This window comes from Lytechinus variegatus, chromosome 14 (genome assembly GCF_018143015.1).
Source record: "Lytechinus variegatus isolate NC3 chromosome 14, Lvar_3.0, whole genome shotgun sequence".
NCBI lineage: Eukaryota > Metazoa > Echinodermata > Echinoidea > Temnopleuroida > Toxopneustidae > Lytechinus > Lytechinus variegatus.
The window spans coordinates 1,590,510-1,607,693 of NC_054753.1; the positions used below are offsets into that span (position 1 = coordinate 1,590,510).

The following is a 17,184-nucleotide window of genomic DNA, read 5'->3' on the forward strand; positions in this document are numbered from 1 at the left end:
TTAGATCAAGTAAACATTAAATCAAATCAGTATAGCTTTACTTGAAATAAGACAATGGTAATGAGCTAAATAGCTACTAGACCAAATGATTATGAAGTAGATGTAGTCCTATTGGCAATTAACGTGCTATTCTCTGTAGGCTACTTGAAAGCACATCCCATCCCAGTTTAGCTTGGAGCAAGAAAAATTATTATAAAGGACCATCTAAATTGATTTATAAATTCTTCTCATTCATCCAGTCGTTATCAATTCAATAAATTGAATAAAAAACACTGGAAATTAACTCACTGTTGCTACGCTTTGCCAATTATCGGCTTCTTCTGGCGAATGACGATCCCGATGAATGGGAGGCCTATAAGGGATTGTCTATTAAAATTTTTTTTGCATTTTATATTGCATAACATATGAAGCACCTGCTTGTGTATGATGTCACAAATCAAAAATTGAAATTGTAGTAACATTCTTAATCTTTCATAGATTTTCCTCAATGTTTTGTCAATATTTTGTATTATTTTTTCGGGTATGTTGACAAGCTTTTCGAACATTAGAGTGAACTTCCCCGTTTTTATCTCGGCATCAATTCACCCAATAAAAGCTGACAAACCAAAGGAACATATTGAAGATTTAGTGAAAATGTATTTGTATAGCAGCTGATTATTTTGAAAATTGTGATTTATTTGATGTCACATTGCAAGCAGCTGCTCTTCTATATCAATTCTATTATGGAACTATTTTCACAGAAAATTGAAATTAATTTTACCAGTGCACTCATCGATTTTTACACAGAAATTATTATGCACAACATATGGCAAAACTGCTTGCAACTTACTACATGACTGAGTTACTAAGGGCGAATGAGGCCCCTTATGTATATGGCTCCATTATATTCAATCCCTTTTGGTTCACTAATGTGGAACGTGCGCCCTTCAGAAAGTTAATATGGTGGATACCAGGCTCACATCATGAACCGTTATAATGGACCCTAAACGAAGACAATAACATAAACATATCATTCTCTGATCATGACCATCTCTGTCTCATCTTCCATACCTTAATAAAATGCACCAGAATATAGTGTTTACAATGTCACAGTGGAGGACAGTTCAAACTAGCTGTGATAAGAAATCACTGTTACACAGCTTTCCATTAAGCCAGTTCGTGGTTTAACTCGGCATGATCAGAACAGAAGATTCTGTGCATAGTCAGAAGATTCTGTGCATGATCAGAAGATTCTGCGCATGATCAGAGGAAGGTCATTGGTACTGTAAGTAACATGATGGTTTGAAATTTATTAGCCATTTATTAACTGTGAGAGTACGTTGCCCCCCCCCCCCCTCCATCGCCCCCCTATCACCCCCATATGGCATTCCAGCTCTACTCAGCCAATAATGCCCCCTTATTTCTTATCACAGCGATGATTTTCGATGTAGTTGCGATTTCAAGACACCATACACTGTAATTACACACGTGTGCGTGGAAGATCGTGTATTTTTAAGAACTCCGGTAAGTTATTTTGTTTTGAAGTACTCTATTCTCCATTAGATTTCCATTTACTAGTAATGATTGTTTCCTTAAGATGAATTGGATATTTAATTCGAAAGAATGTAGAAGTGGCGTTGCTGGTTTAGAATTTTTCTTAAACAGAATTGCTTTCCTCAGTTTTCATTCTCGCAAAAACAGTGTGGAGACCAACGGTCCCGCACCGTACTCTCGCCAGCAAGGCCCGCGGACTGCCGATTCGACTTTCGCTGGGATTGTGCGAAACTCGATCACGCAACTTTGATAACGACTCACGTAGATTCTAGTTTAAAAGTCACCTGGCCCAGTTCACTGCATCTGCATGCTTGCTTTTTCCCAACCTCCCACACAGAAGTTGTATTTATCATGTTTATGTAAATTTTGGCACACACAGTCAAACTTAATGTCATGCTTCATTGTGTTTTCATGATTAATCTTGGAAGTTGGACTTGGTAGGCAGGACAAGAAGAATTTCAAAATGTGTTTGTTGTCCCCAAGAATGATATCAAAAAATTTCTTAATATCTAATTTGTCATGTGAAACCACTTAAAACTTACGTAAAATTCATTTAAACTGCAAAAAAGAGCAATTTTATAGCACCAACATGGGTCGAAAAAGTCATAGACATCGCGGGTCCCTGTTAACAGTAGAGGCGCTGGTCCAAAAATTGGGATTGTCCCAGAAAACAAGGATATCCTCATAAACCAAGACAAATCATGTCTTGATAAATTGAGACTGTCCTTGTTTATGGGGACGTTTTTTTTTCACTTCCCCCTACGGGACAAAGACGGCAATTACGGAAAATGAGAGTGCTAAAAATAGATTCAGTGACCTTAATTCCCCCCAATTCACCGTCTATTTTTCATGACTTACCGTCTTCCAATAATCTTGTTATGAAACCTGATATGTTTACATTGACTAGCACACTTGATTGGTGTCGGCACTTGACAGGTGAATGAACTTTCCTAGATTTCTTGTGTGAAGAAATCCTTATAAACTGAGACAGTCCCTGTAAACTGGGACGATCCCAATTTTCTGACCAGCGCCTCTACTGGTTAATGCACTGTCCTTACTATCGATAGTTTAAACGATCACGATGTGCTCGCTAAATGCGCGCGCCCGTCGGCGTCTGCTAGCCGTCCTCTGCTGTGACTCTCAAATAGCCCCGCATGTGCGATTTTTAGTCAGATCGTCCCATATGCTGTTTTTCATGTTAGTACATAGATGCGTGCGCGTTTTTTGCGGACGCAGATCATGTACCCATCTCCGTCGTCTGCTACGGCTCTCTATATCAGTCCCAACTTGTGAAATGTGTTTTCTGGTGTATTTTCATTTGGTCTAAATGCAGTTTGCCCACTTGTCATTTGGTCTAATGCCAAATGGGCTAAACCCATTTGGTCTACTACATTGCCATTTGGTCTACACTTGGTCTAATTCTCATTTAGTGAAATGTCCAGTTGGTCTAATTTCAGCATAACCTACATAATTATATATTTTTTTACTTTGTCAAATACTGGTACATAAAATTGGCTTTGTATCATGCAGTTCCACATTGTAAATATGTATATTCATTTGGTTCACATGCAATTTGCCCACTTCTCATTTAGTCTAATGCCGAATGGGTTTAACCCATTTGGTCTACACTTGGTCTAATTATCATTTTGTGAAATGTCCAGTTGGTCTAATTTCAGCACAACCTAGGCTACTTAATTATATTTTTTTAACTTATATACATATATTTTAGTCTTTATACATATACCAAATGGGCTTGACCCATTTGGTTTAAAAAAAATTCTAATTGCCATTTGGTCTACACTTTGTCTAATTTACATTTGGTCTACACTACACTTGATCTAATTTTGAGTCCAGTCCAGGGTCTAATTTCAACATGACCTACATCATTATGATTTTATACTTTGTGAAATATATATTTTTTTCTTTATATAATTTCATTTCACCTTATAGTTTTAGCATTGGTTTCCAAATAAATAATACTTGAACAGTGGCATAATCATGATAATGGAGCCAAAAGTTTTGAAAGGTGTATCGGGTAAATTTATAAAGTTGTAAGCAGAAGCAAACAAAAAAAAATGTTGAAACGGGGGGGGGGGGGGGGGGCGGTGTTAATTAATTTCCTTTTATTTTCCACTGCCAGATCAATCTTTTTTTTGCTTGCTAATTTTTTTAAAAATGATATGTTCTGTTCTCTCTACAATTTTTACTAATGATCCTTTTTTACTTATTTTTTTCAGACACATTCGCACCCAAACCGACTCTACAAGGGAAGAGAAGGAATTATTGAACCCCTTGGGAATATACAGATCAAGGGCTGTAATAGTATACAGGGGCACTTCCTGGGAGTTTAATTTCATTTTAATTATGTGTTTTCAGGATTTTTTTAGGATATCTAATATTGCAGTGAAAATTATTGCCCCTGCTGATAGTTTTTCAGCTGTGCATGCCCCTCCTTAATTTCAGTGAATAAGGTGTGGCACTGCCCTCTATGATTCATTTTGAATTTTAATGGGCTCCAAAATGCAGTAATTTATAAATGATAGCATAATCTTATTTTGATAAAGCATTTTACTTAACGGGGGGGGGGGGGGTGAATTTGACTACTAAACCAGCCCCCCCCCCATGTCAAGGATTGAATTTTTGGAAAAAAAGCATATATAAAATATATAGTTATTGCATATCAGAATATTATTTTTTCTTGATGTTTTCTCAATAACTCTAAGCTGTTATTGATGAATTCTTTCTTGAAACAAAAATAAGCAATTTATCCAAACATGTCAGTTTCATTTTGTAGACATATGCATTGAATTTACCAATTCAGAATATAAGGTATGCAATCTTTCATAAATGTTGATTTTTATCACTGGTGGATCTGGGGGAGGGCACATCTAGTTCAACCCCCCCCCCCCCTTTGAGAGCTAGTCAAGATGTAATAAAAATATGCAATTTTCATCAAAAATGCCCCCCCCCCATAAGGCCCTTTTTTGCTTGACAAATTTTCATCATGAAAATGTGCCCCCCCCCCAGGATAAATCCTGGATCCACCACCTCTGGTTTTGATTAAGTTTACATGTATTTTCATTTTGAAAAAAAAATTCCTAGAGATTTATAAACAGCATGATTTACACTGAGCATTTCATACACTTTGTGCAGAAGAAATATTATTTTGAGAAATTTGGTGATTAAATTATGGAAGATATCTTTTGGAAATGAAATTACTTTATTGCAGTTATGTCTTACATTGTATTGTCATTTTACTTGATAGAAATTCATTATTTTTTATAACCATGACAGTGTTATAAATTCATATTTGCTAAATTGTAATAATCATTTTGATGTTCCTTCATCTTCATGAAAGTATGAATTCTAGTCATCTGCTTCAGTCTGCCCAATGAAATGGTTACAAAGGGCCTAAGCATCCCTTGTCATTTTTCAATAATTAGTTAAGTCAGTAGTCAAGTAAGGGGTCAGACAGTTTGGCTGTATTATATTTGTTTAATTGTCTTACTAGTGTCAATTTACTCACTTTTTCTGCTTGTGATTGAACCACCAAATTGCCAGATAGTACCATTTTGTTGGGCAGACATTAATATTGACTAGAGGACTTACTTTCCAAACCAACCTAAAGATAATATGATACTTCATGTATTACAGGGGTATATTGCCTCCATTCCATTGTTGGGATGTATGCTATGGGCTGGGTAATATCATCTAACTTGTCCTGGAATAATCATTCTCTATAACAAGTTCACAGACAAACGGAGATGCCACTTCAGCAACTCTCAGTTGAACATCAACATTCCTGGCATTGGGGGGGGGGGAAGCCAAAAAATTTAGGGGGAACCGCCAAAATCTTCTGACCCCCCCCCCCAAAAAAAAAAGATAGTGACCAAATAATATCTTGGGGGGGACACAGGAAACAAAATTGAAAATTGACAAGCCAAAAAAATTTAAAAAATAAGGTTATCAACAAAAAATTGAGGGGGATGGAATCGTCCCCTCCCCACCTCAAATTTAGGGGGATACTTCCCCCCCCACTTCCGCCGCCTATGATTCCTGGTGCTTGGAGATCTGCGAAAGGCATGCTATAACATCCACTTAAGTTCCATTTCCTTTCATGTTTTTTCCTATTCTTAGTGAGCATCTCCAAGTGTTCATATTTTTTCAGTGTCCTTTTTTAGATTTATCAAACTCAGTTTTATTACCTGATAAAATTCTATCCCAAGAATTGAACACTTTGATCAAATTTGGAAGTTCAACTTAATGTTAAAGGAGAATGAAACCATTGGAACAAGATAGCTTGTGTGAAAACAGAAAAATCAAAGAAAGAGATCAACAAAAGTTTGAGAAAAATCGGACAAATAATGAGACAGCAAATTGGCAAAGCGACAAAGATGTGTGATGTCACTTGTGAACAACTCTCCCCATTACTTTAGTATATATTTTACTTGAATTGCCTCTTTTATCACATCTATCCATAGATCATGTGTTCTTTCTACACGAGGGCATGTAATACATATTTTTTAAGAATACATCATGGATAAAGAGTTTGTATCATCATAAGAAAAAGCAAAAAGAGATATTTTGAGGGTATTTTTTAGTCCACCAAAGGGAAAGTTGTTCATCAGTGACATCACACATCCTTGTCGCATTGCCAACGGGAGGATATCCATAGCATTAGTGATTGCAATATTCAAATGCTCATATCTTATTATTTGTCTGATTTTTCTCAAACTTTCTTTATTCTTATTCTTTGATTTTTCTGTTTCTACACAAGCCTATTTGTTCCAAAGGTTTCATTCCCCTTTAAATAAACTGACAATATACAACTGAAAATATATAATAAAAGGCAAAATAATAATTATGAGAAAAATAATAAAGAAAAACAGTTACTCAAATCAAATTCACTCAAAACCATACACTAATGTACTCTCCTCAAAAATCAGTTCTCACTTTTAGGTATTGATCATTCATTCAGTCAATAAAATAATAAAAACAGACAGGAGGTCCTCCTCAAAATAAACACAAACACAGTGTCTCACATACACACTACACATTAAGAGTAAAATCAGTTTGTATCTTTCGTGGGATCTGTTTTTTATGTAAATCTGGATTCTTCTTGTTAGTAGGCCAGGGCCTTAGGTCACTCTGACTTGAACTTAAAGGGGAATCCAGCCTTGGTCATAAAAGTTGTGTTGGGAAGGAGAAAAATAAATTAAATAGAATGGTGAAAGTTTGAAAGAAATCGGACAAGTAATAAGGAAGTTATAGCTGCTTTAAAATTGAGATCACTAATACTATGTAGATTTCAAATTGGCAATTTAGTAAGTAAATTATGACAAGGGGCAAGGACAACTTTCCCATAGGCCATGTACTTTATTATCAGGGATTTGTGGTTTTCTCCTAAGTACCCATTCCCCTGGGGCAGTAATCTAAATATAACCCAGGGAGTATATTGTTTTATGTCCTCATGAAAGAAAAATATAATTTGAAATAAAACTTTTGGGAAAAAAATGACATTTTAGCCATAATGTGTATTGGAGTACATGGAAGAGTAGTCCTTGCCTTACATCACTATCACATCCCATATGCGGCCAATTTGAAGTCTCCATGGGTATAGTGATTACCAATATCTACAACTTTTAAAAATTCATAACTTTCTTGTTGTTTGTCCAATATTGTTCAAACTTTCACCAATCATCTTGTCTGATTTTTCTTTTCCTTATAAAAACAAGTTTTTATTTGGGTTGGATTCCCCTTTAAAACTTCCAATCTCAACTTAGAAGGCAATATATATATATCTCAGTCATTGTCAAGATGTTTAGGAGTTCAATCTGGTGGTGAGGTTATTCATGATGGCATCTGATATTCTGGCAGAAAGAATGAGAAATAAAAAAGTGCATAAATACAATTATTTTTATCTTCATTTTTTTCCCCATTTGTATTACCATTTATTCAAAAATTGCAATAAACATATTAATAAATGAGTTTTAATCTAGTTGGCAAAAGAAAAAACAGTGGCGGCGGCAGTGCAAAGAAAAGGCCAGTAAAAAGCAGTAAAGCACTGTGTCTGAGTGACAGACACCACGGCACTGACAGTGAGGTGAATGTTCATTTTCCAGTGCATGCACATTACTGCGCCCCGTCATATTCACTCGTTTTCAGAAAATATTTAGCTATTCCTCATATGACCATGATTATCTCCTTCATGTCATTACTCTGGTGTTTATTCATGATTTTAAATTCAGGATATCATTTAGCAAAGAAAGAAAACAAAGCATTTCTTGACTGTGATTCCGTGTGATTCAAGTTCTGTTTCATTTCTGTGTATCACACGTACGCACGTACGTGACGTAATCTTGATCTCTAATCTGCTCATTGTTATGTTAATTAATCATCCCGTGCGCGCGATTAAAATGGCTCGAAATTCGACCAAATTCAAGGGCAGCTCAGCTTGTAAACCTCACTGAGAAGGGCTTCCACAGCCCTTGCGATTCCCCGCGCTGCAATTTAACTGCAAGAAACAGAAAGGAAATCAATTCAAGTTTCACAATCAACGGAAAATCCAGAACCCTTCGAGACCCATTTTGCAAGAAATACAACTAAATAAGGGAAGAATTGAGAGCAACTCACGACACTTTTGACTTACCGACACTTCCATGGTTATTTTTTTAAATATTTCATGGAATTTGGGGCACGAAAATGACTTCGGTAGCTCGCGAAAGTCCTATGCATTACGATGACATATTTTTCATCGCACGGGAGGACAATCACAAAGAGAAAATATCATATTCATCCGCGCTGACAGGGGCTTAATTTTGACGATATCGCATCGCATAGCGATGCGATTTCACTCATTGAAAAGCGGACGAAACTTACGTACAAATTTTTAGCACTTCCGCGACAGCGCCATCTAGTGACTACGGTCGTGCCTAGACTTGGCAGTTGGCATGGCACTTGACGTCACTTCAGGTTGACCAGAGTCACCAGATTTCACAAAATGAAATATGTGATACAGGAAAATAAAAAAAGATCAACAAAGAAGGCCACACTTGTGAAAGAATATTAAGAATTGGAAGCGAGGGAGGGTGAACGAAAGAATGATGGAGAGAAAGAAAAGACGAAAGAAAAGAGATGAATTGAGAAGAAAGAAAAAATGAAGAGGAAAATAGGGGGAAAATAAAAGAAGGATGAAAGAAAGAATAAAAGAGATAAAAAGGGTTTTTGTCATTCTTTGACTTGAATATAGAAAGAAAAGAAAGGAAGGGAAGATGAATAAAAGAAAGTTAGAATAGAAGGATGTAAGAAAGAAAATAAGAGAAAAAAAGTTTTCTGTCATTCTTTGAATTGAATATAGAAGAAAGAAAAAGAAACACTGGGAAGATGAATAAATGTGTGAAAGACAAATAAAGGAGAAAAAAATAAAAAAAGGAGGAAAGAAAGAATGAAGGAATGAAAAAAATGTTCATTCTTTGATAGAAAGAAAGAAAACATGAAAGAGAGAGGGGAGGAAAGAAGGGAGGGAAAGAAAGTAAGGAAAATGAATTAGAATGAAAAATAAAATAAACAAAGAAAGGAGGAAAGAGAGGGAGGAAAGAATGAAGGGAGGAGAGAATAAAAAAAGAGGAAAATTCTGGTAATGGAAAGAGAGCATGAACAAAAATAAGAGAGGAAGGGAGAAGGAAGCCAAAAAAGTTTAAGGAAAGAAAGAATGAAGGAAATCAAAAAAGGAAATTTATTAAAGAAGGCAGATATAAGAGAAAGGAGGAAAGAAAGAAAAATGAACACAGAGAGAGATAGGAAGGATCAGGAAAGAAAGATAGGAAATAAAGATAAAATTTGCACTGAAACATTGTCAACTTGATAATTAGATGAAACATCGCGGCATCATACACAACAAGACTCAAAACAAAAGCCGAAACAACTAGATCTAGTTCTGAATAAATAACTTGTTCCTCCGATTACATCTCCAAATCAGTAAACTGAGAATCCATAATATGATTATGCAAATTTCCTGCCGATTATTTGTGATTATTTTGGTGGGAAAAACGTTTATCACGTCATTGTTTGCACTGAGAATTTGCTCCAATCCTACATGCCTAGCTAGCCTGCCTCACACAGGCAGGAGGCCAGTTCGTTTGCAATGTATTGGGTTGTAATAATGTAATAATGATCTGATATTTTCAATCTGTGTTGTAATTGATATGTGCCACAATTAGCTTTCCATAGTCGAACAACAATTTCGACCAGAGTTAGATTCAGACTGGAGTTCAGAATATGCACCATTGTTTTGGGGTTATTACCCCACTTTGACTTTTTAATTATCCAGTTCCCCGTTGCATAAAAGTTACTATTATGGTGACTTTCAAACTTTGCCATCCTATGGTAATGCTGATCAAAAGCCAATCAAAATGATTCAATGCAAGTTACTATTGGATGGAAAAGTCCCATAATGGTATTTTTATGCAACAGGTACTGGTTCTGAATCTTACTCTGTTCCCTTTGTGTTTTCCCTTTTATTTTGTAGACCAGTCTGCCATTATTGATCACATCTTGGAGAATTCAACAGACCAAAAATCAAAATGGCGGACGAGCAGAGACCTCAGAAGAGTCACAGAGAGCAGAAAGCCGGGAGGAAGTTTGAGAAGAAGAAAGCTAGGACCAAACCCGTTGATGAAAACATGACCGCTCGTCAACGTAACCCTAAGGCTTTTGCCATCCAGTCTGTGAATAAGACGGCCCGCAAAGTTCGCAGGTGTGTTTTCTTGTGCTGCAGCTGCACTCGTGAAACCAACGCTACAAATTGGTGATGATGTTGATGGTGGCAATGATGATGATGATGATGATGATGATGTTGATGATGATGATGATGGTGATGATGGTGATGATGTTGATGGTGATGATGGTGATGATGATGATGATGATGATGGTGATAATGGTGATGATGATGATGATGATGATGATGGTGATGATGGTGATGATGTTGATAATCGTGATGATGATGATGATGGTGATGATGGTGATGATGATGGTGATGATGATGTTGATGATGGTGCTAATTTATTACTAGTGAGACCTCAAAATTTGTCTATATCTCATAAACCACTTCATCAAACTGTCTTCTTTTCAGATCTTGATGAAAATAAATGCAAAATAGACATCTACCATATTTCATATTAATCTAAGAGTGAAATTCAGCCAAATAAGGATCAATAATAAGAATTAGGTTGCACTACAGGATGATTCATGTGACCATTATATCATTTCTCACACTGAAGCTGTATGATTTTTATTTTTCGGTTGTATCAATTCTTTCTTTTTTTTGTTGAAAACTTAATGTTTACATTAACAGAATTTTGTTTATGAACAAAGATATTTTTCCTAAAAATTCCGCCTCTTGCCATGTCTCACAGCTGGTTGTGTGCCAAAAAGAAAATGCATTTAAAAGAAAGATATGGAACATCTTAATACACTTTTTGAACGAAATATTTAATTGTGATTTTAACCTATGAATATTAGATTTTAGATTTTAAATTAAACTTTTTAAATTAACTCTTCTTTCTTTTCAGGACACTTGACATAAAGGAGAAGAAGCATCATATTCCGGTCGTTGATCGCACGCCACTCGAGCCACCCCCTGTTGTCGTGGCTGTCGTTGGTCCTCCAAAGGTGGGGAAGACAACTTTAATCCGCTGCCTCGTAAAGAACTTTACTCATCAGAACCTAGCCACAATCCAAGGACCTGTTACAATTGTATCAGGTAAAATCATCAGGAACTTGGCACGTTACCGCCGCTGTTTGCCGTGTTGAGTTTGCCATGATTGATGAATGAAATATTTCACTCGCATTGAACATGTAGAAAGTTAACTTTAGTCTTTATATTTATGTAGTCAAGTCGGACATACTAGATTTAGATCTGACAAAGTTAGACATTTGACTAGTCGACTCAGCTCAGTCTCATGTGACAAAACACCAAAAAACATGACAAGTCTGTAATATAATAGGTAGGATGTAGCAGCGACAGACACGTTACAGCCGTTTAAACTCAAGTCTTAGCTCCGGTAACAAATGTTTAGTACTCCCGCACGCTTTGCAGCTAGTGGGCACGAGTATAACAGTTCGGTCACCGTGAAAGTACAGCACAGTTTACAGTTAGTGGGACCAGAGCAAAAGAATCTGAATCATCAGAGGGAAAATACAGCGAAACTTACCTGTAATTTTATGCAGCCCAAAACTACTCCATACATACTGGAATGTCCATATATGATCAATGCATGTTAAAGCATCCTTTCAGAGAAAAATAAACGCATTCTCTCAGTGTCTCGTCAGAGTTTGAGTTCGAGCGGCACTCATACACAGTGGGTGATTTCAAGGGGGTGATTTCAAGTTTTTCATCAATGACCTGATAAAAACAAAGAACAACATAAATCATCATATAATACATGAAAATAAAGTCAAAATCTAAGTCAAAAATAACAATACTTAGTAACATAAATAAACAAATATTGTTACTTAAATGATAATACGAATCAAACTAAAATATTTTAAGTTATCAAAAGGGAACACTTACTAATTATGAATCTACTAATTGTATAATTTATTCACTGATAAAAACACTGAACAATTAAATGATTATGGCATTATAGAAAATCAAGTGAAACAATTGCAATCAGTTATAAATGCATGTCTAAAACTATAAAATATCTAAGGGTTAAGATCATTATCAAATAATAGCAACGTGACAACAATGTTAAAGAGGAATAAGGGAATTGTATATTAGGATAATAAAAATAATAGTCAGTTCTTGTATAGCTCATAACACATTATGAATAACGTCTCTATGCGCTTCCAACGGACTTGGATATTATTACCCTGGCTGTAGCTCAAGCAGTTTTTACGCACTCGACATTTCAAGGAATAATTTCCTGCCAGGTACCTATTCACCTCACCTTGATGAAGCATTTGGATTAGGTCTTGAGGTTAGGTTTTATGTATCCCATGGCTTCTTATTTTGACTTTCTGGAGGAGTGATTGTCACAGGAACAAATATCATAGAACCGTGTTCTCTTGCCTCTCAAAAGTTTCTGACTATGTATCCGAGACAACTCCTCTCATGCGCATAATATAATTTTTTATCAATAAGAGAAAAATATCAAGGTCTAAAATATGAACCAACATTGGACTGTTGCCGTAAGAATTGATATTTGAGACAAATACAAAAACATACACCAGTTCATTCTCTCCCGATCTGAAGTATTCATCGAAGACAGATATTTGAATTAGTTTCAAGTCTTATTTTTATTGAACCATTTCTATAATTGACCTCATACTTCAGAATGAACAAGCACAAACATTTAGTTACCAAGATTTCTTTAATGAGAAGCCACCAAGACACCTATCTTTCCCTTATCCCACTCTCTACCCCCTTGCTCTCCATCTATACTTCAATAAATATGTAAACTTTCTGAAGTCAAGTTGTATTTTTTTTTATTTCAGGAAAGAAAAGGAGGCTGACTTTCCTTGAGTGCAATAATGACATAAGCAGTATGATTGATATTGCTAAAATTGCTGATTTGGTAAGTGTTATCTGGGAAGGGGGGGGGGGGCATTTTATGAAAAAAAAGTCACTAACTATAATTGTTATTGACAACCAAAATCTTTGCATCTGATAGTCTCGGGGCAAATTTTTCTGTGAAAATTTCATTCTGCAGTGTCCAGTATTAATACTCAAATGCAAGGTTTTATCAGAATGCTAAAATTTATGTTTGCTGCTGAGGTTACAGTGTTAATTTTCCCTCTGTTTTGGTTTATTATCGTTGTTATTCTTCCCTGCTTTGTAGGTGTTACTTCTGGTCGATGCTAGCTTTGGTTTTGAGATGGAGACGTTTGAGTTCCTGAACATTGCTCAAGTGCACGGATTCCCTCGTATCATGGGTGTTCTCACTCACCTTGACATGATGAAGGACAACAAGGCGTTGAAGAAGACAAAGAAACGACTCAAACATCGATTCTGGACAGAAGTCTACCAGGTGAGATCTGGCCTCAAAGTAATTTTGAGGGATCTACTTGATCAAAATCAATTATTGCCATATTTTACTTGAAAAATATTCTATTCTTTGATGGCATCATTTTCTGTATAGGTCTCTCAGTCCTGTGGGCTGTTTCATAAAGCTATTTGTAAGTTAACCCTAAATAGACTGGGCTATTTCGAAGCCTAAAAATGATCTCGCCTGTTGATCGCGTGATCGCGACGAAAATTGGCACATGCGTTACCCATGGCATTATCTACACCTCTATAACATCAAATTCGGCAAAAAATCTCATGTCTCATTAATTATGCTAATTTATGCGTAAAATCATGTTTGCTCTAATTAATAAAATAATGCCCCTGAAATGCTAATTTTTGTTTCACATACTCTAGATAGGCATCTGATCAAATTGATTTAAAAAAAAATTCAAAATCAAATTTATTTTCTTATGTATTCTATTGTTTTCTAAATTTCTTATGTATTTCTTTGTTTTTCGACTTTTTGTTTTTTATTGTTTTTTCAATGGAAATTGTCAGGGACTTTATTTTGACCATAAACAAGATAAAATTAATTTATTTTGAGCAGTAAAAGGAAAAATAATGATACATTTATGAATTTTGGCTAAGAACACTATTTGCATTTGATTTGTACACAAATTCACGTTTTTGAGTAATTTTGGGTCTGCATGCACTTACGAAATGTTGCGTAATTTTGGAACCGTGTACCCGGGGGTCACAATTTTGGTCTCAAAAGTTGCGCGAGACTTGAAAGTAAAAAGTCAGCGAGCGACGCGGTCAAAAAATTTTGCGCAGCGGATTTATCGCGAAAAATGTCGAGGGGGGGCTGAATCAGCCCCCCCAGTCTTTTTAGGGTTAAGAGTGAGTTTAAGAATGACTGGTGATCCTTCCTTGTGGTAAATGATAACTAGTGCTGTTGTCGGGAACAAAAGTCCATGTCGACATGTCTCTTAAAAATTAATCCCGACATCGACAATGTCGACATGAAAAAGGGACCGTAATTTAGCCTAGGCTCCTTAACAAAAAAAATCAATCGATCGTGGAACATAACACTCTCAATCAAACGTATTCACCTTGACACGAAGAATATCCCCACACTAGATCTAGATCTATATATAAATACAGGCTCAGTTCGGGAAAACATATTTTCACTAAGCTAGAGTGAATTCACTTTCAAAATCACCGATTTAATCCACATCTTTTTCTGGAGAATCAAGTTTTGTACCACGATCCGGTCTCGAAAGCATTGCGCAATAACACTCGGAGTTAATTTGAGAATCACCATTTACAATAATGATCATTGCATATTATACGCTGGTACACATGTGCTGCAAACGCAAGCTCCTCAAATTGGCAGTAAAAAATAATGAAAATCGACCGATAATTTCAGTATCACTTCCGCGGCGATCCGTGCAACGATCTCCAAACGAAGGAAGGGAAGTTTTTTGTGACTTCGTGATTTGAATTAAGCGCTCAATTGCGGCGGTCACAACTTTGACAAAAACGTTTATGTGAAAAGTAATGCATTGAGGAGCAACGTATTATCAAGCACGGTGAATAGCGATGGGTACATATGGATGGGCAGCTACTACGGCTACGCTACGCTCACGATCGTCGAGGGGCCAGCTCGATCGGGCAGGCCGCGCCGGCCCACACTCAGGCACTGACGCATTTCTGCTGCCGCGCAGCTCGCAGGTATTCTTTTTTCATTTAACGTGCCGCTTTATAGCTGAATAAACCTTTTAATCGCGCCACTTACTGTGGATAAAAGCTTCCAACTTTTCAGCTAAGCTTTATACTCGTGACTTTAGGCTAGACCCCTTTTTATTTTATGTTTGCATGTCGATGTGGGTGCGTGCATGTCGACATGTCGGAAACATTGAAAATCCTTCGTATGTCGACATCAATGTCGATATGAGGCCTATCGACAACAGCACTAATGATAACCACCATTAAATGTTCGTTAGTGATTAAGCATGTAAGTAAGGTTCACCAGTTATTCTTAAAGTCATTCTTAACTTACGAACAGCTTTATGAAACACCCCTCTTATGAGAAACTGCCTCGAAGTTAGCAAAGGAAACACACGAGGGATTTGGCCGTCATGAGAGCCTGAATCCTACATAAAAATTTCCCAAACTTAGGACTTACGGGAGACCATTTGTTCTGAAATTGCCCCAAGATTTCCTCCAAACAGTATTCATGAAGTTTACAAAATCAATGTTCTACATACAGTAGAATAATGAGAAATGCTTTTATGTTAAAATGGATTGTTGCAAAAAAAAGTAGCCCTTTAAATTAAAAAGAATTAATACCCCCCAAAAAAAATAAATAGAAAAAATCGGCGATCACTATGATGCGGAAAAAGTGACCCCTCAAAAGGAATATCATTTCTTATCTTGCTCAAAATAATTTGGAACTGTTGATTATTGTGTTTGCTGTACAGTATCACCATACAATAATACATTCACTCAAACTCTGATGGGAGTCAAATGCTCCCCTCGCAGAAACGGATTTATGGGACTACACAGACAAGTACTATCCCATTTTAGTTCTGTGAATATGTGGGGATAGGAACACCAGTCCTCCATTGTTGACCATTTAAAAAAAAACATATAATAATAAACAAATTTATGTAAACGCAGCTTTTATATGAATATATTCAGCTGTGCTATATATTCTTATGAGAGTATTGTGAAACATAGTTGGAGGCTCCCTTTTGGCATCCTTTCTGATATAAAGTTCCATTATAATGCTAATTCTTTAATGATAAGTCCAGAGCTGCCAAGTAGTACGGATTTTCAGTATTTAGTACTGAAAAATAAGAAGAATACTGATGTTTTCATGCAAAATACCAATTTCTAAAGTTTCTGTTTTATGTGTTGTCTTATGGTATTTCATTGAAAATACTGATGTCATCAAAATGCTGAAATGTTCTTTTTGAGGTTGGCAGCTCTGGATAAACATAAATTTATGTAAACGCAGCTTTTATATGAATATATTCAGCTGCGCTATGAGATTATTGTGAAACACAGTTGGAAGCTCACTTTTGGCATCCTTTCTGAAGTACATTTCCATCATAATGCTAATTCTTTATATTCCTACAGGGTGCCAAGTTGTTTTACCTGTCCGGCATGGTTTACGGTGATTATCAGAAGAGAGAGGTCTTGAACCTGGGACGGTTCATCTCTGTGATGAAATTCAGACCTCTCGTCTGGCGGAGTATGCATTCCTATGTTATAGCTGACAGGTAAAATCCAAGACTGTAGACTGCTTCTTTGGCAATACCTTGGTCTCATAATCTCTGCAGAACAAATGGCTGCTGTTTTTATACATGTATATTGATTTGATCTATGTATGATATATTGATTTCATGATTGATTTTTATCAATTTTAAAGTCAAGTCCACCTCAGAAAAATGTTGATGTGAATCAATAGAGAAAAATCAGACGAGCACAGTGCTGAAAATTTCATCAAAATCGGATGCAAAATAAGAAAGTTATGACATTTCAAAGTTTCGCTTATTTTTAACAAAATATTTATATGAATGAGCCAGTTACATCCAAATGGGAGAGTCAATGATGTCACTCACTCACTATTTCCTTTG

The 17,184-nt window shown here is 36.1% G+C and overlaps 1 protein-coding gene across 1 annotated transcript in view; it reads left to right on the top strand.

The window, feature by feature from the left end:
* Positions 1-1,401: 1,401 nt before the first annotated feature.
* LOC121427342 (ribosome biogenesis protein BMS1 homolog) overlaps positions 1,402-17,184 on the top strand; it is a 45,265-nt gene continuing 29,482 nt past the window's right edge. The window contains exons 1-6 of the mRNA XM_041623684.1: positions 1,402-1,503; positions 10,061-10,288; positions 11,103-11,293; positions 13,030-13,109; positions 13,374-13,562; positions 16,685-16,827. Of these exons, the coding sequence (XP_041479618.1) occupies positions 10,116-10,288; positions 11,103-11,293; positions 13,030-13,109; positions 13,374-13,562; positions 16,685-16,827 (776 nt within the window). The 5' untranslated portion in view covers positions 1,402-1,503; positions 10,061-10,115. The remainder of the gene's footprint in view (positions 1,504-10,060; positions 10,289-11,102; positions 11,294-13,029; positions 13,110-13,373; positions 13,563-16,684; positions 16,828-17,184) is intronic.